The 20,894-nt window shown below is 44.2% G+C and overlaps 1 protein-coding gene across 1 annotated transcript in view; it reads left to right on the top strand.

Annotated features, from left to right (window-relative positions):
• LOC146209386 (glutamate receptor U1-like) overlaps positions 1 to 20,894 on the top strand; it is a 65,691-nt gene that overhangs the window by 15,135 nt on the left and 29,662 nt on the right. Inside the window, exons 2-5 of the mRNA XM_084580192.1 lie at positions 1,063 to 1,166; positions 4,028 to 4,118; positions 7,843 to 8,004; positions 13,274 to 13,412. Of these exons, the coding sequence (XP_084436318.1) occupies positions 1,063 to 1,166; positions 4,028 to 4,118; positions 7,843 to 8,004; positions 13,274 to 13,412 (496 nt within the window). The remainder of the gene's footprint in view (positions 1 to 1,062; positions 1,167 to 4,027; positions 4,119 to 7,842; positions 8,005 to 13,273; positions 13,413 to 20,894) is intronic.

Below are 20,894 nucleotides of genomic sequence, written 5' to 3'. Positions count from 1 at the left end.
TCCCACATCATTGGGCAAAGTTGTTGAGTGCCCTAACCACTGCACCACTGCAGCGGCGAAGCGCATAATCGATTTAATTTCAACCAAATGCTTTGCGTCTTTGTGTAGATGAGGGGGGCATATTTAGCGCAAGTTGAAAGCATGACGTGCTCTCTATAGCTACGTAATTTTTATAACATTGTCAATTCTGTTCGATAATTCTATTGGCGAAATTATGAACAAATTATGAACCCGACCGATCTGTCGATCTTCCGTAGTTATGGCTGAACATGAACTGGAGGTGGCATGCAGGATTTTGTTTCAGTACGCTTCAGGTGTGTTATGGAGCGTTCATTATTCGTTGCTGCAGGTGGAGATTGTTTTGTGCGCAGAAATTGCAGAGTACGAAGCTATTTTTGCATCTTTCCTCGATTGTAATACGGCCATTGCATTCAGCATTTGATCTTGCCCCATTGTATGCATAGTGGAACACAGTAATAACTGAACAATTGCCGCGACTTGCTTCGGGGTTGTAGCACTTCAAGTGCACTGAGTCTGTCATATTGAAAACAAAAAAAAATGCTGTGGAATGTACAGCCGGAGTACCGCATCCTAGACGTGCACCGCAGGTCATAAATTGTGGGTATCCCTCATATGCAACGGGCTTCCGGTACCGCACGAGAGGGCGTGGTCATGTCAACTTTTAGGGGGCTTCGCAATCAATGAAAAGCCCTAAGACTAGCCATAGTTTCTTGGTTTATACTGTGAGTTTTGTTGCCTTTGCCATGGTGGCGCAGCAGAATTCCAAAACTAGATAACTATTCAGACCCTGAGCCTTTCTTAGGAAGGGCTTAGAGGGAGCAGTTCAATGGGCTGGGTGGTCTGAGACGGAACAATACACCTCTTATATAAAGCAATGCGTTGAAGAAGGGGATATACCTATAAAAATGTGTGGAACATATGTAGAAACAGATGTAGTTTCGAAACATTGGGTAAAGAAAAGAAGCTGTTGTCTGTCGTGAATTTCGAAATGATGAGAATAAAAATGCTAAGATTTGCTATAATGCCACATTCTGCCCACAGATGCCTCCTATGTCGGCGATAGTGACGCAGCCCGATGGCACGCCGAAGTTTGCCGGCATCTCAGGGTTCATGTTCGACCTTGTTGTGCAGGCAATGCGATTCAAGTAAGGACCCTCTCATTTTTTTCTCCATCACAGCAAGGACCTCACGCCTGCTTAATCATTGTATATCATTAGAATATTCTTTAAAAGCTGAGGGACGTTCTTATATGATGTAGAAGAAAGGCAAATACACACATAGCATGAATACTTCTTAATTTTGCAAAAAAAAAAAAAAAAGAAAAAACCTGATGGGTTCGAGGAAAGAAAATCTTGCCCCAATCACTGCAGCATGATATATCCTGGTTGCAGGAAGTATGTGAGAGTGGAAGTGCTCAACATTAGGAAGTGACATTAATATAATTTGAGGAATCATTCATAGGCGCCGTAATATGCGGAAACACAAAGAGGCGTTCTGGATAATGATGGCGATTTGCAGTGTTTTAAAACATATTGGAGCTTCATAGCGAGGAAGTGTACATCCTTTCATTATATTTATTTATGAAATTGACAAGGAAAAGCATGCTAGTAACCTGTGTTATCTAGAAAAGAGGTACGATTAACATGTGCGTTCTCCATTACTTTACAAGTTGTTTTAGTTTGTGTCGCATCAGGACCATAGTAATATAGAACAAGTTGCCTTACACTTTGGGATGAATGTACCAATAACATATAATTGCTGTTGCGGGCACTGTCATTGGTGACTTGTGAAACCACATTATGAAGGATGTGCCTTGTGGTGTAAATGTATAAGCATGAGAAATGTTTCAAATTTGCTTTTTCACAAAAATATCACACGAGTGCTGTTTCAATTCCATTAATCTGCAGGTAAAATGAAGAATATTATTAGTTACGGAAGTCAAAATATTATCTAAGGAAAGAAGCGCACCTCAAACGGCACAAAGAATGGAAAATGCGTATACAACACGACGCTAACTAGCAACCTACAGCGCTGGTAAATCTTGTTCCTCCTAAACCAGAAGAAGAATCATAAAAGCAGAAGGTTTTTAAAGAGAACAAAAAATCAGAAAAGAAACGATACACCAGAAGAAAAGAAAGGAAAATAAAGGAACAAATAAGAGAAACGCCTAATAACAAGGCCAGCCCAAACCGCAAAAGAAAGAAGCGAATGGACTTGAAGTAATATTTGAAGGCGGCATCGTACAATTTTCAATTTAAAGTTGACTATAACAAAGCGGAGATATATCAAAACCATTGAGTCAAGGTACGCTCCTTTTCAGAAACAATTATTGCACTATACTCTATTTAGAAATTTATTACAATTAAAATCATAAGGGTACGCACGAAAAACTCGGCCGGCCTTTTCTGAAAAGAAAATGTGCTGTACGAGAAACTTACCTACTGTGGCCGGCAAAGAGAAGTGTGGAAGATTAACATACTGTGGACCTGCTTATGCAGTCCTTTATAAGAGCATTAACGAACCATGTCTTCGCTTTGGCTTCTTGTCGTTCGCTAGCACGTCCTTATCATGTGATTTACGGTGACGAATCGCATTGATATGCACATTGTATTTTTAGTTTTTATTTATAGCGACTCGGACAAAAAATTATTACGGTAACTTGTAAAGAATTAAATTAAGCCTAATATTTGTACGTCGTAATTTTGCTTTTAAGCTTATCAGCTTCGACATAGGTCCAGTACAAAAATAACTAGCAATTTTGTTGAGACCGCCCACTAACTAAAACATGCGGGCTACGTAGCTATTAAAATTCAGCGTTGCTTCTGTATCTTCCCTCATGAGCCGTTCCAGGATCCGACACTAAATCAAGACGGCATGTTGAGTTTACTAATGAACAACATCACCATGACTTTAAAAATGTGCGTGCGTGCATGTGTGTGTGTGTGTATGTGTGTGTGTGAGAGAGAAAGAGAGAGTGAGTGAGTGGAGTGTGTGTGTGTATGTGTGTGTGTATGAGTGAGTAAGTGAGTGGAGTGTGTGTGTGTGTGTGTGTGAGTGAGGGAATGGAGTGTGTGTGTGTGCGTGCGTGGGGTGTGTGTGTGTGTGAGTGGAGTGTGTGTGTGTGTGTGTGTGAGGGAGAGGAGTGTGTTTGTGTGTGGGTGCGTGCGTGTGTGTGTGTGTGCGTGTGTGTGTGTGTGTGTGTGTGAGAGAGTGAGTGAGTGAGTGGAGTGTGCGTGTGTATGTGTGTGTGTATGAGTGAGTAAGTGAGTGGAGTGTGTGTGAGTGAGGGAATGGAGTGTGTGTGTGTGTGTGTGCGTGGGGTGTGTGTGTGTGAGTGGAGTGTGCGTGTGTGTGCGTGTGTGTGTGTGTGTGAGAGAGTGAGTGAGTGAGTGGAGTGTGTGTGTGTGTGTGTGTGTGTATGAGTGAGTAAGTGAGTGGAGTGTGTGTGTGTGTGTGAGTGGAGTGTGTGTGTGTGTGTGAGGGAGAGGAGTGTGTTTGTGTGTGGGTGCGTGCGTGTGTGTGTGTGTGCGTGTGTGTGTGTGTGTGTGTGTGTGTGTGTGTGTGTGTGTGTGTGTGTGTGTGTGTGTGTGTGTGTGTGTGTGTGTGTGCGTGTGTGTGTGTGTGTCAGTTTCAATGTCTGCTCGCAGACCACAGCAGAAGCCTGCACAGGGGAATCCGAGGTATACAGGGGACGAGTCCAAGAATCGAGTAGGGCTTATTAAACAGCACCCCGCACCAGTACACACTTCGCCTCTATAGCATATACCTCCGTTATTCCTCTCCGCGTTACTCACCACAACCGTGGCGATTGGTTTCATTGAGCGCCAATTTATTTCATAACTGCTCGGATGGAATGTTTCAAAACGCTATCCACATCCTACCTGATAGCTTCACGAAGGTTTTAGGACGATGCTTGCACGAGTCTGTAGAAAACCGAGCGTAAAGGAATCTTAGGCTGAAAACGTTTGTTGTATGTGAACGCAACATCTTCCGCGATTCTGCGCAGGTACGTAATCAAGCTGCCGCCTGACTACAGCTGGGGGGCACGCGACGCCCAAGGACGCTGGGCTGGGCAGTTCGGCATGGTGGTTCGCAATGTAAGTATATCTGTTTTTGCAACTTCTCTGCGTACATATTTCAGAACGTCCTACACGTAGAATACTGAAGCAAACGACAAATACGCCAACCTCTCGCAGTGCGCTATACAGTTTCAAAAATGAGGTCTAAGGTAATAAAATACGGCACCTAATTGCTTCGTTCATGTCCTTAATGTTCTTTACTTTCTGACGAAATAGCGGCAAGTGTGTTGTTTCCTTTTTCGGTCCGCAGGGCATAGCTGTTCTGCCGGTTTTCTTATCGGTGGTGTTTGGATGGCAATTTCAGTTTAGTTGCTCAGGTGCCCACTAAGAAACAGACATTTTGTTATTCAGTCCCGAGTAACAAAATGAGCTGTAGTGGTTTGTTTCCGGAGTCGCAGACAACAAAGCCCGGGCCTGCGCGGCGGTTACGAATACGTCGATAAACGTGTCAGGTGTGTCTGCAAAGCACACAGCCGCGCCGCCTTAAGTTGTGATTTTTGCCGCTGCCCTAACCTCATTGCGCTAATCTTCTCTAATAGCGACTATATTATACTCATTTAAATCGGCACTGAAGGTAACTGTACCCAACTGCGGGCCGTGCGTAAATCTAGATCTCTTGCTCTGTTAGCGCTGCTCCAGCAGCAAAAGACCCACTTCTGGCCGAGAAAATTATATATAAAAACGGCCGCGCAGCTCGATTTATATTCATGACGTCATATTCGAAAACACAATGCACTGCCACCGTTGTCCTGTGAATGGCATAAAAGCGTAGCCACCGAGATCCACCACTGAAAAAAAAAAGACGCAAACAATGCTTCGTACGTGCGAAATAAGCGATTCATGAAGACACGTGCATTCTGTTTTAATAATAATCAAATGTCTTGGCATTCTTCGATTAGGCTTGTCATGTTCACCATGTTCACACTCTCGCCTGGTCAAAATAATCCCCCACGTCTTTCCAAAGAACCCGGTCAGCAGAAGTCTTGGCAATTGAGTGATGGGCTGCCGCCTCAAATGCGAATGCATATTTCCTTCAATGAGAGGTGGTTACTAGGCTCATAAGTGATCTATGCCATCTACTGGTGTGCCTTAAAGGCACCGGGAAAATAAAATCATTTGATCGATTAACATACTGAGATGAAACGTAGCGGCTAAGGAAAGGGGTTTTACTTAGGCGGAGAACAATGCTAATGTCTGGAACGGAAAATGGTATACCTTTAACGTTAAGAGAGAGGAAATGCGTAGGATGGGAAAGGGAAACCACTCGAGTTAATCACATTCTAATGGAAATTACGAAGAAGAAATTGGCATGGGCAGGGCATGTAGTTCAAAGAGTGTATAACCGATGGTCACTTAAAGTAACAAACTGAATTCCAAGGGAATGAAAGCGTGGCAGGGGGCGGGAGAAAGTTAGGTGGGTGGATGACGTTAAGAGATTCTCGGGGATCAACTGCATTCCGCTAATACAGGAGTGGGTTAATTGCACAAGTACAGGAGAGGCCTTAATAAAGCAGTGGCTATAGTAGGCATGATGATGATCGCTGTACGCCATTCCTTCAATTCTTCCGATTACATGTGAGATAAACACTGTTAAGCGGATAGCCTTTAAAGGCTCATGCTGTCGGCCTTTGTTCGTCCGGTCGCACTATACCTGTCAATGAAATGAAATCATCACCCGAAACCGAAACTAACGTCATCAGAAATATAAAAATCTGGTCTTTGCCAGGTATCGAACCTCCATCCTTTGAAACCCAATCGAGCACTTTAACCAACTACGCCAGGCCCGGGATCATGAAGTGCACATAATTTTCTTTGTCTGCCGTGGAGACCAGAGTTAAAAATAAATATTTAAATCCTGTCTCCATCAGGAATCAACCTCCATCCCTCGCATCACCAGCCGAGCGCTTTAATGAACTGCGCCACGCCAGCATTGTGAACACACATATCATAATTCGCCTTGCCTACAGTGCGGATGATAGTAGCAATGGCAGTGACGCTGCATTTAGCAATAATGGCAATGATGACATTAGCAGTGATAATAACGATTCATTTATTTGATAAAGATAATAAGATAACGGGAGCAAGCGTGATGCACCGCGTGCATTAATAACCCTCTGACATTGGCATTTCTGCAGTATAGATTTCATGGTGCTTTTGGGTCTTTTTATAAAATGAAGGTCTACCCAATTTATTGGTGCCTTGTGAACAGTTTCGATCACAAGATTCGGAAAAAAATCAGTCGAGATGTCACACAAATTATTTTGACCCGTTAACGTAGAAAGACGGGCTAGTTGGTCTTGATAAGTAGAGTGCATATTTTTTCAGCGCAAAATTAAAGACAGGACTCTGTCTGTCTCCTGTTTTAGTCCTGTCGTTAATTTTGCGCTGAAAAAATATGCACTCTACTTATTTTGACCTCTTTCTCAAAGTCATGTCCACATCGTAGCCCACGTGCACACAGGCTTAATTCGCGGCGAAATGCGGTCCACATATGCATCACTGGCGGTTAATAAATATCGAAGTGTTTTGCGCTCTAATAAATAAAGATGAAAAAAGAGGGAACACGCAGTAAATGTGCGTAAGTGCTAGAAATTAAGGTGCAACCGAACATATGCTTAGCTTACACAGCAAAATGAGCCTCCAAGCTCTTCGCGAGTGCTGTGATTGAATAATGCCGTTATAGGAGAATTATGCATCTCACGACCAATTTTCTAACCCGAGCGCTAGGCTATGTTTATTTTAAATTTTAAACTAAACCCTCAAAATAATCTTCAAGGCTACATCGATCCCTCCGCAATGAATAGGATCTATGCTTCATACCTAAGCTTCAGTTGTGGTAAGTACCTTCTAAACGGGGCTATATGTCGCAACTTGCCGATAAATTTAATTAGATAAACATGTAGATCCACCGACAATATATGATTACGGGTCTATGGGCTCAATTCCGAATGGTTACCCTAAAATATCTGAAACGAGGTTCTTGCCACCGCCGAACATCAACACAACGACACCCCATCTCATTGATAGAGGAGAGCTGACCAGGTGTAATCTTAAGTATTTACACACATCCGTAGTTACACAAGTGAAGCTCTAAATATTGGCTGTGGTATAGCTCTGGTTAAATCGGTTGAATTGCTTGAGCAATAATTCCATGGCGGCGTTTATGGTTCAGCATGTAGTGTACCTCATGGTGTAGCTGAGATGTTTAGCTTTGAGTAAAGTCATGGCAAACAAATGAACGGCTAGTTTTTTTTTCCTTCTGTGTCCAAGCCTGTGTTCGTGTCCATGGTCCCCTGGCAGGAGTTGCCAACTTGGATCTCTCGTTTCCCATGGGGCCGTTATATCAGAATAAACGTGCTAGGACCTTGGCAACCAAGTTACCGCTATACGCCACTAAGGCACGTTCATACGGCTTGGTTAAAACGGGGCTTTATATGTAGGCTGGCAAGAGCTGCCAACTTGGATCTCGTTTCAGATGGGGCGGTAATTATGTTAGAATCAGCCTGCCAGGACTCTGGATTTCACGTTACCCCTATAGGCAACTAAGGCACGTTTATACGGCTTGGTTAAAGCCGCATTTATCTCGGATGCGGCTCAAGGTCATACGTGGCCCTTCCCGGGGCTAAGCGACGGGCTGAAAACTGGCGCAGTACTGCCAACGCAATAAGAAGTGGTAACTCTGATGAACATATGCCAAACCATATTAAGGGCTTGTGACTGGATGCGCTGTACATGTTCGCAGGAGAGCGACCTGCTGGTGGGCCCAGTCGCACCAACTTATGACCGGGCATCGGCGCTGGAGCCGCTACCGCAGTTCTTCTATGCCGAGGCCATACACGGCGCAGGCCTTCAAGACCCGTACATCACGAACGTGTTTGGCTACGTAAATTCGTTCGACGTCGACGTAAGTACAATTGTACGAGTGTTGTAGAAAATTTAAGCATTTGGCATCGGCAGAAGTGGTTTTGTCGCTTGCTATCGCAGCCAGATACCAGTGAGTGCTTTCCTTTTTTCGAAAACACAAGAGAACCTACAGGGGGAAATGCGGAAGCCTGTGTGTTGGGCTGCTTTTGTGACACTGTATTCCTTTTTGACGACTAGACCCCTCTGTACTTCTTGGCGATTCTTTTCACTCTTTTTCATATTTGCTTTTTCTTTCACTCATTTTAGTCCATGTCTTGATAACATCATCGCCTTTTGTGCAAGTATATTTGAGGATATCTTTGTCACGTATATTGATGATACCATACTCTTTTCGAGCCATTCTGGTCATGTGACGTTCTCACGTGACTTCATGACATCATCAATTTTGCAAGCCGTAATGGTTATGTGACAGCCACATAGCTTGATGACGTCACTGATTTTTGCAACTCTCCTGGTCTTGCGCGTTTGTCGCGTTACTTGCAGACCACTTTTTGCAATTCATCGTGGTCAAGCCACTTTCACGTGATTTGATGACGTTAACAATTCTTGGAAGTAGTCATGGTTATGTGTCTTCCTCAAAAGAATGGACGGCTTCAATACCTTTATAAGAGTGGTACAGGCCCTCTGAATTAGTCACTGGCTTGATGACCTCCTTGCCTTTTTATTTATAACATGCTGTTTCCCTATTTTGAAAACTAACCCATTTCATATGACTGCCATGCTACTAATAGTGTCATCACATTCTGCAAATTATAGTCGTCATAAGACTATCCTAATGTAGTGGTGATCTCATTGAGTACTCATGATTGGATTTATTTAAGTCAATTGATTAAAGATCAGATACTGATCTATGACAACACGAATCGCACTTTTCCATTAAAAGCAAGAAAATAGTCTCAAGTGCCCCCGTATCGTTCCGGTGTACTCTAGTACGCAATGTCTTCGTCCTTTTTTTCACTCCCTTCTGTACTAGAGGGGACATCAACTGTGGCTTCATTTTCCTGTAACTACAATGCTACAATATTATAATACTATCAACCTTTTTGGTGTTTAACACTGCAGTTCGTTTCTGCTCTTTGCCTGCAGCCGCAAAAGTTACTAATTAAGAGTAAAAAAGAATGAAGGCATAATACTGATCAATATTTTATTCACTGCAAAAAAAGGATAATTTTCAGCACGCTACACTCATCCATAACATGCAGCATAAACTCTGTCGATAATGCCCGCTACAGAAATGCATTGAGGTTATATCAATACTTGATAGGGCGCCCTCCTTTCCTTTGGAGATCTTCAATTCTCCTGGGCAAAGATGCATAGGGTGACTCTGCTATGGCGGGTCTCCTCGAATGCTATTCCATTCGGCTTCTACCGCTTGTCGCAATGTTTCTGGACTCGCTGTGTCCGGATGCATGCGAGCCAGGTTAGCTTTGATAATCCTCAAAGGGTTTTCAATTATGTTGAGGTCCGGATTTCGCAACTTCAGCTGTGCAATTCCACCGCTGTTCAGTTATTCCTGCACTACAGATGCAGTGTGTAGAAGGCACCCGTCCTGTTTAAAATAAAATCAGCCGTCCGGGAAAGGTCCATTAATAGCATATGGCAGAAGAATGGTGTTACAAATTTCTACGTAAGCTTCAGCTGTCAGTCACCTCGGAATGCGGTACAGCGGGCGAAGACCTGCGTAGCTGATGGCACCCCACACATTCACCGAGATGCGTCCGCTGGCAGTAAAGTTCAGGACGTTTTCCTCATGTACCTTCCGGAAAATAAAAATAAAAAAAATAAAACTTGAAATGTTCAAAAAGCATGCGCATTCCAATCTTCCTATTTTACCGGAAGCTTCCCATACAAAAAATTTCTATGGTCAGCTATAGAAAAAATTTTGTATGGCAGGCTATACAAATTTGGCCCAAATAGCTATAGCCGCTTCTATGGCTGTCTTTAGGTTTTTGTATAGTCTGTTCTATAGAAGTCTTTAACTTGTTCTATGAACTTATGGCTTCCTATGCACTGCAGTCTATAGCATTTTCTATGGTCAGGTATAAACTTTAATGGTCAGCTATAGAAAATCCTTTGTATGGCCGGCTGTAGAAATTTGGCCCAAATAGCTATAGCCGCTTCTATGGCTGTCTTTAGGTTTTTCTATAGTCTGTTCTATAGAAGTCTATAACTTGTTCTATGAACTTATGGCTTCCTATGCACTGCAGTCTATAGCATTTTCTATGGTCAGGTATAAACTTTTATGGTCAGCTATAGAAAATCCTTTGTATGGCCGGCTATAGAAATTTGGCCCAAATAGCTATAGCCGCTTTTATGGCTGTCTTTAGGTTTTTCTATAGTCTGTTCTATAGAAGTCTTTAACCTGTTCTATGGACTTATGGCTTCCTACGCACTGCACTCTATAGCATATTCTATGGTCAGGTATGAACGTTTATGGTCAGCTATAGAAAATCCTTTGTATGGCCGGCTATAGAAATTTGGCCCAAATAGCTATAGCCGCTTCTATGGCTGTCCTTAGGTTTTTGTATAGTCCGTTCTATAGAAGTCTTTAACCTGTTCTATGGACTTATGGCTTCCTACGCACTGCACTCTATAGCATATTCTATGGTCAGGTATAAACTTTTATGGTCAGCTATAGAAAATCCTTTGTATGGCCGGCTATAGAAATTTGGCCCAAATAGCTATAGCCGCTTCTATGGCTGTCTTTAGGTTTTTCTATAGTCTGTTCTATAGAAGTCTTTAACCTGTTCTATGGACTTGTGGCTTCCTACGCACTGAAGTCTATAGCATATTCTATGGTCAGGTATAAACGTTTATGGTCAGCTATAGAAAATCCTTTGTATGGCCGGCTATAGAAATTTGGCCCAAATAGCTATAGCCGCTTCTATAGCTGTCTTTAGGTTTTTGTATAGTCTGTTCTATAGAAGTCTTTAACCTGTTTTATGGACTTATCGCTTCCTACGCACTGCACTCTATAGCATATTCTATGGTCAGGTATAAACGTTTAGGTCAGCTATAGAAAATCCTTTGTATGGCCGGCTATAGAAATTTTGCCCAAATAGCTATAGCCGCTTCTATGGCTGTCTTTAGGTTTTTCTATAGTCTGTTCTATAGAAGTCTTTAGCCTATTCTATAGTCTTATGGTTGCCTATGTACTGCAGTCTTTAGCATTTTCTATGTTCAGGTACAGTCATAGACAATTCCTTGTACGGTGGGCTAGAGATAGTTAGGCCAAAAAGCTCTAGCCTGCTATAGAAGTATGTAACCTATGGACTAATTCTGGTGTTATGAGGTATTGCAGTCTTACAAAATATTCGCGGGCGTGCGCGTGCGCACGCGTGTGTGTTTATGTGTGTGTGTCATGCTGTATATCTTCGGACGTTTATTTTGAATTCGATGCCTAAATAACTGAAAATTGGCCAACAGTCGCCCCACGACTAAAACCATCGTGGGTCGGAGGTACTCACCGCAGGCGTACTTCCATGCGGTGACAGTGCTCCCACCAGTTATACCAAGATTGTGGCGCAATCCATTTGTCGTACAGCATTGCGGTTGGTGACATATGGTTTCTAGTTGCATACAGCACACAACTCTTAGTCAAGCCAGAGGGCAGGTCGTACGAGGGATTCGAACCGACGGTATATGTACCTTCATAAAAGGATGTACGCCTACTGGTCTATAGCTTTTGGTACATACATTATTCTATAGCCAGCTAAAACAGGTTATATGGCTTGCAGTCTGTAGTTTTAGAGGCATTGACATTTCTATAGACTGCTAAAGATAACTGTATGGCTACCAGTCTATATCTTCGGGAGCATACACTTTTCTATAGCCAGCTAAAGCAGCTTATATGGCTTGCAGTCTGTAGCTTTATAGCCATTCAAATGTCTATAGACAGCTAACGATAACTGTATGACAAATAGTATATAGCTTTAGGAGCATACACTGTTTCATAGCCAGCTAAGGAGCTTATATGGCTTGTAGTCTGTAGCTTTAGAAACATTCACATTTCTATAGACAGCTAAAGGTAACTGTATGACTAGTAGTCTATAGCTTCAGGAACATACACTTTTCTATAACCAGCTAAAGCAGCTTATATGACGATGACGCCTGCTTAAAACTGGGTAATGAATATTCAATCTTAGGTCTCGTTGCCGTTCCTTTATAATTTACCAGGGTAAAAAAAAATCAAATATTAGCATATTTGGTTGTTTTTTATTGTCCCCATAGCATGAAAACAAAAACCACCATCTGTTCCGGCTATTTAGACCTCTTTAAGGTTATTAATTTCGAAAAGAGAAATTATGCAGTTTCAACTTCTTTGCCTCTACTAAGCAAAATAAGAAAAGGCATCGCGCAACAAAAGGAAGACCCTCCATCACCTCTAACCACAGGATTTCTCTCTGCGCATCTCGAACGTTCAACTACTACATGTGGGTTACATTGCTATCGCGCGGCGCAGGCTTCTCATAATGTTCCTTTTTTTTTTCTGACTCAGACACCATAAGATGAGTAATCGGCACACACAAAACTAGACACTCCACGGCTCACTCTCTGTTACCTTGTCTAAAGGTTGAAAGCCTGACACGTTCCGTGCTCGGCGCACAGGAAGGGCAGTTTTGACGCTCGTGACAGAGGAAAAAAATTTTGGCTGCATGTGTACACATTTATGATTAGCTAATTTTCTGTACCTACGCAATACCAGGTGAAGCATTCGGAGAAATTATTTCTAGATATCCTCGCTGAAATCACTGACGCCTTAGAAAGTATTAGCTGCAATAGTATGAAGCAACTTTGCTCTGCCGCCTCTGGGTTAGTGTAGCATTCACCGACTATTATTCGTTTCTGATAGCTATGGCTAATAGACCAGCACGTGCAAGCTGCGGGTGCTACGAGACTATAGCCCCATGTTTCTTGTGAGTGACGCACATACAGTGCCGAAAGATAGTCTCTCCGACGTGCGCTAGAGCGTCTAGGTGGACGCACAGGAAGGAAAATTCTACGTACCTAGCCTCGGCGATAATCGACGGTAAAGACCTCCCTGCGCTGCTCCACTTCATGAGAACTACGGGCCTGCTCGATAGGCTGATTGTGCCGCACATTATACTTACTTCATAATCCTGTAACTCCCTTTTATCCTTCACTTTTATATCCACTAACCCCTTTACTATCTTGCATGGGTCATGCCCTACATGTTTGTTTAACGTTTGTTACTTACGCAGGCTCTAAAATTATTTTCTTTACTGCAGGTGTGGATCGGCCTATTCTCTGCCATGATGTTTGTCAGTTTTGTGCTGGCCATGATCGACGCGAGTTGCCGCTGCTCCGAGCTGGCTTCCAAATACTATTTTGCATTCCTCGAACTCTTCGGCATCTTTCTCATGGAAGGTACTGGAAAACTTGTGGCTAATAATCATTTCCGCCCATACTGCATCCCAAATGAATGATGGAAAGGTGATAAATTTTGTTTGAATTTTCCATGCACAGGATACAACCAATAATATTCTTAAGTACCATAAAAGAGGCCTATTGATTTCAGTTCAAGAAATGTCTATATTCCAAATACCTATGGTCTTGTATCTGCTGTAGCAAAATAGTCGAACAGTGTTATATACATAGCCTTGACACTTTGGAGAGCCTACCCCTCTAAGCTTGCGGAAAACAACTGTCGATATGCACTAATGGTGATTCGATATCTGGGGTTTAATACTGGAACTGATGTGAAAAGTCTATTGAAAATGCATTCTGGGAGAGTGCGTCTAGAATGCAAATAAGGTAAGCAGAACGCTGACTTCATGCATGAAATGCTTGAGCTTTTACATGGAAAGTGCAATGTGGTTGTGAGACATAGGAGACTCTGGGTTATTATTTGGGCAGAGTAATTCAGAATTGTGCATTCATATGAGTTTTTGCGAAACTGAGGTGTATTGACCTTACACGTAAGCGAAAACGATGTAGACGAATCATTTCCCCACAGATAGCCTAGCATGTGATTGTTATTTTAATTCGAAAGAAATGTATGTGACTGCATTGGCAACGAAACACTCTGCTGTCTGGTTTGTAAAAGAATGGTGACTAATTCTACGAAAAAAGCATTCAGATTGTCGCTAAATTTATCAAAGAGGTTGCGGTAACCATAGGAAAGCGAACGGGCTAAAAATTTTGGTTAAGTTGGGACCAACACGAATGCAGCCTAGAAACGTCAAATTGCGTGAAGAGCACGCTACAAGAAAACCAAGAAGGCTCGAAGGTGCAAGAATAATGAACTTAACCTACTGACTACATCCAGTCAACAAAAGTGACATTCACAGCAATATTTATGAATGGTGATTGGTTGTTATAGAGATGTCGGGTGGTAGTGGCGTTATACCCGTCATCCTTTCCATCGGACCGGAGTACGCCTCGAGACCAATCTAGCGAGAAACTCGCCAACCAGTCATTCATAATGTCGAATGGGCGACAAATACTTTCGCACTCACAGAAGTAAAAAGTCTATTTGATTTCCGTGGCCCCTACTCCACAACCTCCAGCGTCGGCGTCGTGAGCGAGCACTCATTGGCATGGCTCTTGCAGGTGGTAGTTAGACAGTTGGCAGGTGAATTGCTGTGCACTAACTGGTCGTCGAGTTCTGCAACGTCGCAAGACCACATGGTATGACCGACTAGATAGGCCCTACCAACCATGAGATCGCTTTCTCATCGAAATTGCTTATGGTTCTTGGTTGGAACGATCCGTCAACCTGGACAGGTGTCTTACACATGAGTGTTCAGGTTAGATTTTTAGGCTAAGTATCGCTAAAAGAGCTCACTCATAATATCAGCGGTTAAATGAATGGTTTAAGACGATATCTTGCAATTGAAAACGTCGTTGCAGCACAGTGGCGCAACAGCGGCGTGGCGGTCACCGCTCAAGCTGTTGCCTGATACTCTGCGCAGGTGTATCGTCGTCTCCGACCAGCTTATGGTTGGCGGGAGCAGGAGACGACAATGAGGTTTCATAAGTGCTCACCCAAGCTTTTGCCATTGTCACGTCCAATGCCCAGGGTCATAGATGCCTTTCTTATTGTTACGTAAAGATTCGTTATGCTTGCAGTACATTTAAAAAACAGCTGTAACTGACATAGCAGCTAGTAGCACCACGGAACCATCCTCACTTCATCGTCGTCTATAGGCCTTCCGCGAAGCTAGGGCAGGAAACATTCCAACCTCGTCTCCTTGCAACATGCCCCCGGCGGTGTAAGCGCCATCCCGGCGGTGTAAGCGCCATCCCGGCGGTAGACTGGCAAAGTAGACATTTTATTTATTTAAAATACCCTAAGGGTGCAGATGTACTATCGGGGACATAAGTGCCCAGGACGCGGCTTCGCCTGCCGGAGCGCGAAAAACTGCATCGTTGCGCCAGCTAGTGGCAGTTCACCTGGTTCGAGATCAAGGAGGAGCGCATGAGCACCCTAGCTAGCACGTAAGCATGTACTGACGGTGCCTTCACTTGAGTTGCTCTTCACCAATGAGGCGGCCGCCAGATGCCGCATTATGGGCATCGCTGTGTTCGTTTGCTACACGTGCTGCTGGCCAGAATGACAAGACACTTGTCATGTCGTTCGTCAAAAGGACGCAATATTTTCTTGAACAAACCTGCATTGAATGAATTGCTGTTTTTATTCTTATTGTTTCCAACGGCGACTCTCTTCGCAGACAACCGAAAATTAGTTTTATGGAATGAGAAAGTGGTACACGCCCCCTTTGAAACCCTTATCGGTATTTAATAGCGCAAGATTTAAACCCACGAAATGTGCCGGTCAAGAGACATTGGTAGCGAAAGCTTTTGCAAGACAGTCACTGCTTCTCAGAGATGGCCCCTCCTATTCCAATTGAAGAGATGAAATTAATTGTGCGCTACTTTGTTGGAGGTGTGCCTCAAAGAGAGATCGCTCGGCTCACTGGCCATTCGAAGTGGGCAGTGACTCGTATTACAAAGGCGTTCCGTGATGAGCAGGGGCGACTTACCGACGCTCCCCGTTCTGGACGGCCAAGGGCAACTGTCGACGAGACAGATCTTATAGCGGGTGCCGCAGTCGCCGATCCATTTGTGAGCGCCAAAAGCATCAAGAAGGAGCTATCCTTGGATATCTCTTGCAAGACCATCAAAAGGAGACTGCATGAGTGCGGGCTTAACCATGTCGCTGCCCAGAAGCCCGTTCTCAGGGAAGCACAGCCACAGGCAAGGCTTCACTTCGCACGTACACATGAGCAGTGGAGTTCTGCCGACTGGTTCGAGGTCATCTTCGCAGATGAGTCTACCTTTTCGACAAGGTGGGACCAGAAGCGGCGCGTTTGGCGCCCCATGAATTGCAGGTATGATTTACAGTCCTTTGCATTACTGTCACATAGAACGAAAAAAAATTATCTGCCATTCATGGTACCAGAATCATTGTGGAGCTTTCTCAGTTCCTTTAGTTTTTGTGAAGCTTTATCTATTCATTCGCAACAGAAACTCGCTTTAAATTCATTCATACGCAAAATTGGCCTGTTACTGTATAACTATGCTGCTCTATAAGCACAAAAAGACGAACAATCATATTTACGCCTTTAGATCAATGAAAATATTAGCTATTATAACCCACCAAAAAAAAAGCTCGAACTTTGCTCAGTTTTCCCACTCTCGCATATCAAAAAGAAGATTACGCGCAAAAATACATGGACAAAAGAAGTAACTCCTTTGAGGCGCACTAACCCACTTTTTGCAGGATGAATGTCCACCACCTAGTACAGATTACTGCTCCCACTTCACCGTTTTCTTCTTCTCCTTCATGCAGGTACTTGCCGGAGTACACTCAAATTGTCCTCTCTAGTGGGCGCTGTGCTGTTGCTGTTTGGGGAGTCATAAGCAAGGAAGGAGTGGGGCCACTTGTAAGAATAAGTAGTCACTTCGATGCAGACGCCTACTGCGAGATCATAACAACCACACTTGTGCCGTATGTTCTTGACGGTCCGTTTCAAACGGGTGCTATCTGCTGCAGCAAGATCGCAGCCCAGTGCACACTGCCCGAAAAGTGAGCGCAACGCTTGAAAGTCACAGCATACCCGTGCTGGAGTGGCCACATAATTGCGCCAACATGAACCCAATTGAAAACGTTTGGGGCATCCTCAAAAGGAACTTGCTGTCAAAAAACCTCGGTGGCGCCACAGCAGACGGATTATGGAATGCAATACAGCACGAGTGGGAAACGCTGCGTGAGCATCCCAAATGCATAATCCGCCTTTACGAGTCAATGCCTCGCAGACTGCAACAAGTCATTGCTGTGGGGGGAAAATTTTCAAGGTATTAAACCAAAGCCACGGTACTTTCTATAGCTATGCTGAGCATGCCAAGACACTTTTGTTATTAGGCGAATAAAAAGTTTTATCGCCCCTGACTGAATTTTTTCCTCATATCTAAGGCATGAATTAAATATATTTTTCTCAGTCGGAAGTAAACGTGATGGTAACATCATAGTTACCAAGGAAAAGATAGAATTTTCAAGACATTGGCTTCCAAACTCGCTGCTTTTTAAAATTGAAAACAAAGCATCAGACAAAAAATCACCTAACTGAAGCTCAGTAATTTCTATACAACCGTTGCGCCCAGTTAGCGACAATCATTGAGAATGTGTGTGTTTTTTACTCACGAAATATAGAGCCGACGCTCGTATGAAGCTTTAACTTCCCAGAACAGGGAAGAAAACCACTGTTACAAACAATAATAAAAACAGCCTGCCTAACAATGCACGTTTCTTCAAGAGCATGCGTCCAAATGGCAAAAGACATATGACTAGTGCCTTGTCATTCTAGCGCAGCAGAACGTGTAGCACACGATCACAGCGATGCACATATTGCGGCATCTGGCGGAAGGCTCCTGGCTGAAGAGCAACTTGCGTGGAGGCATCGTCAGTACATGCTTACGTGCTAGCTAGGGCGCGCATGCGCTCCTCCTTCATTTCGAACCAAGTGAACTGCCACTAGATGGCGCAACGATGCAGTTTTTCGCTCTCCGGCCGATGGAGCCGTGCCCTGGGCACTTCTGTCCCCGATAGTACGTTGCAGAGGGGAGGGGCGCATACAGGATATATATATATATATATATATATATATATATATATATACAGATCAATTAAGGGGAAATGAGGGTGCTCGTTATAATACATGAAGGAAAGAAGCCAAAAGTCGGCGAGGCCTAGGAAAGCGTTGGGGGTAATACTTTATGTATTTTTTAAAATCTTTACTTGGATAATCACAGAAATTAGTAATGTAATCTGTTAAGGGGAAAGATAATTAAACACAAAGTCGAAGAAAAAACAACGTGCCGATGGTGGGAACCGAACCCATGACCTCCGAATATCGCGTCCGGTGCTCTTTCCAACTAAGCTACATCGGCCGCTGTCCCCCCTGCTACTTGCTTGGGTATTTATGTTGTCTGTATACGAACCTTGAGAGTGTTCACCAGCGCCACCCTCAACCATAGCGGTGGACGTAGAACGTCCTTTGTTACCGCCAGCGTCACGTAGAACGTGATCAAGAGCGAGGGCGAAAGCTGTGCTAGAACCCTCTTACGCTACCGATGGCTTCAAGACTGCCAGAACCGAGACCACGGTAAGCTACAAGCAGATCAATTAGGGGAAATGAGGGCGCTCGTTATAATACATGAAGGAAAGAAGCCAACAGTCGGCGAGGCCAAGGAAAGCGTCGGGGATGGTATTTTATGTATTTTTTTAATGTTTACTTGGATAATCAGAGAAATTAGTAATGTAATTTGTTAAGGGGAAAGATAATTAAACACAAAGTAGAAGAAAAAAGGAGCCTAGTGTTTCGATCAGGTACCGGATATAGTCTGTGCAAAATGCTACAGTGACACGCGCGCCGCAAAGCATGGAAAACACAATTCAAATCTCACTCATGCTCTCCTTTGGGAAGCCAGCTTCCCTGTTTCCTGCACTGGCCCGACGGGCCACAGCAATGACGTACGTACCGCGAACGACGTCCATTGGTCCGTCTCGCTGACTGACGGGAGAAGGATGGGTGTCTACCGCTCGCTGCGCGCTTTTCCCTCGCCACGGACAGACTGAATCCAGCGGCGCGCGCTACCTCGGCCGTTTATTTTTTTTTCGCGCTCGCGGAGTGCCACGCCCCACCTCCCGCCAAACGCGGAGGAGGAAGGGGAATTTGTCTTGCGGAGGCTAGACGACCTCGGGCAGGAGAGCGAAAAACCTTTGCGAGGGAACGGAAGGAGAGAATGACAGAATCGGGTGATTGCGGTGGCTGTAACTGCGTTATTAGTTACTCTTTTCAAAAACATTTTGCGGCCTTGCGTTCTAGGGGCGAGGTCTCACAGTCACCGGGGAAGAAAATATTTTCGACCGGAGGGTGGACAGTGGGCCCTTAATGTGCGGTTCAAGCGCTCGGTAAAGCCATTAGTCTGGGGAAGGTACGCGGTCACAAGCTTATGCTTTCTAGAACATGAACGCAGGATGTCTTCAATAACTCGGGACAAAATGTAGCGACAGCGGTTGGTGAGTAATTGGTGAGGAGCGCCGTGATGCAGAAGGTCGCTGTGTAAAAGAAAGTCAGCGACATCTGTAGCGCAGCTCATGGGTAAAGCTTGTGTGCTGGCAAAGCGTCTGTCATAATCGCTTCTTACTGCGAAGCATTTGTGACCTGACCGTGTTGTCGGGAACGGGCTTAGAAGGTCGAGCCCAACACTATAAAACGGATCCACGGGCACGTGGCCTGCTAGTGGCATCGGCCTCGGTTTTTTTCCTACACTGACACGTGTCGGAAGCTGCAATATAGCACCGGATGCTAGAGTGTAGTTCAACCGACTCTAATACTGGACTCAATAAGAGCCCAGCATTCGAAATCAGCTAGCCGCGTTTCCTTTCGTACTTTGCAACTACCCCGCCATTCTAGTTGGCGTCTTGATGAAAGCGACCTGACTTGTACACGACAGTGTAGGAGTATTCTTAAAGGCCTAGGAATAAATAACCAAGATGGCCGGATGGATCTCTCAGGGATGACAGCCAATAAAGCGCGTGATGGGCAATGACAACTGAGATAGAATGGCCGAATAAGATGGGACTTTAGGTGGCTAGCATATTCGATAACGCGGTCTTCGCCGTGGTAGTTTTGGGTCAGCCCTGCACCGATGTCATATCCGCAGGCGTCTATTCGAACTTCTGTGGAAGCTGAGGGATCGAAATGAGCCAAGAGGGTGGGAGACGTCAGTGGAGGTATAAGCGTTTAAAACGCATCTTGCTTGTCAGGGCCCTACCCAGTCGGAAAAAACTACAGAAAATTTTCTGATGTAACGACAGAATTTCTGCGTAGTTTTTGACGGGAAACCTGTTGTGACAACAGAACATTCTGTAGTAACATCAAAAATTTCTGTAGTTACAACAAAAAGTGCTACAGAACTACAGACAACAGAAATATACTACAGAAAAACCACAGAACTACAGATAAATCTGATGGTTACGACAGAACTACAGGATATTTTGTCGTATTTTTGACACAGTTCTGTAGTTTTTTTCGACTGGGTACGTGAAAGCGGCGTTGTTCTTTAGGTCGGTGAGAAGACGAGCGATACGGCCCACATCTGATAAAGCTGCGAATGTAAGAGCACAGGCCTACAAAGCTGCGCACATCCTTCGAAGGCTGGGGCCGCGGAAAGTCTTTGATGGTTTGCATTTTAGCCGAATAAGGTCGTACTCTGGAGGCATCAACATGTGTCCAAGAATGTTGAGTAGGCGGCGACCAAACTGGCGTTTCGATGAATTGAGCTGTAGGCCGCTGTACGGAACGCACTGAGAATACTGATGCGGCGATGAAAGTGCGAAGT

The sequence above is a fragment of the Amblyomma maculatum genome, chromosome 1, assembly GCF_055883805.1.
Source record: "Amblyomma maculatum isolate TAMU_Amacu chromosome 1, ASM5588380v1, whole genome shotgun sequence".
NCBI lineage: Eukaryota > Metazoa > Arthropoda > Arachnida > Ixodida > Ixodidae > Amblyomma > Amblyomma maculatum.
Note: the sequence above shows the minus strand (reverse complement) of the source record. Positions and strands in the feature narration are given on the sequence as shown.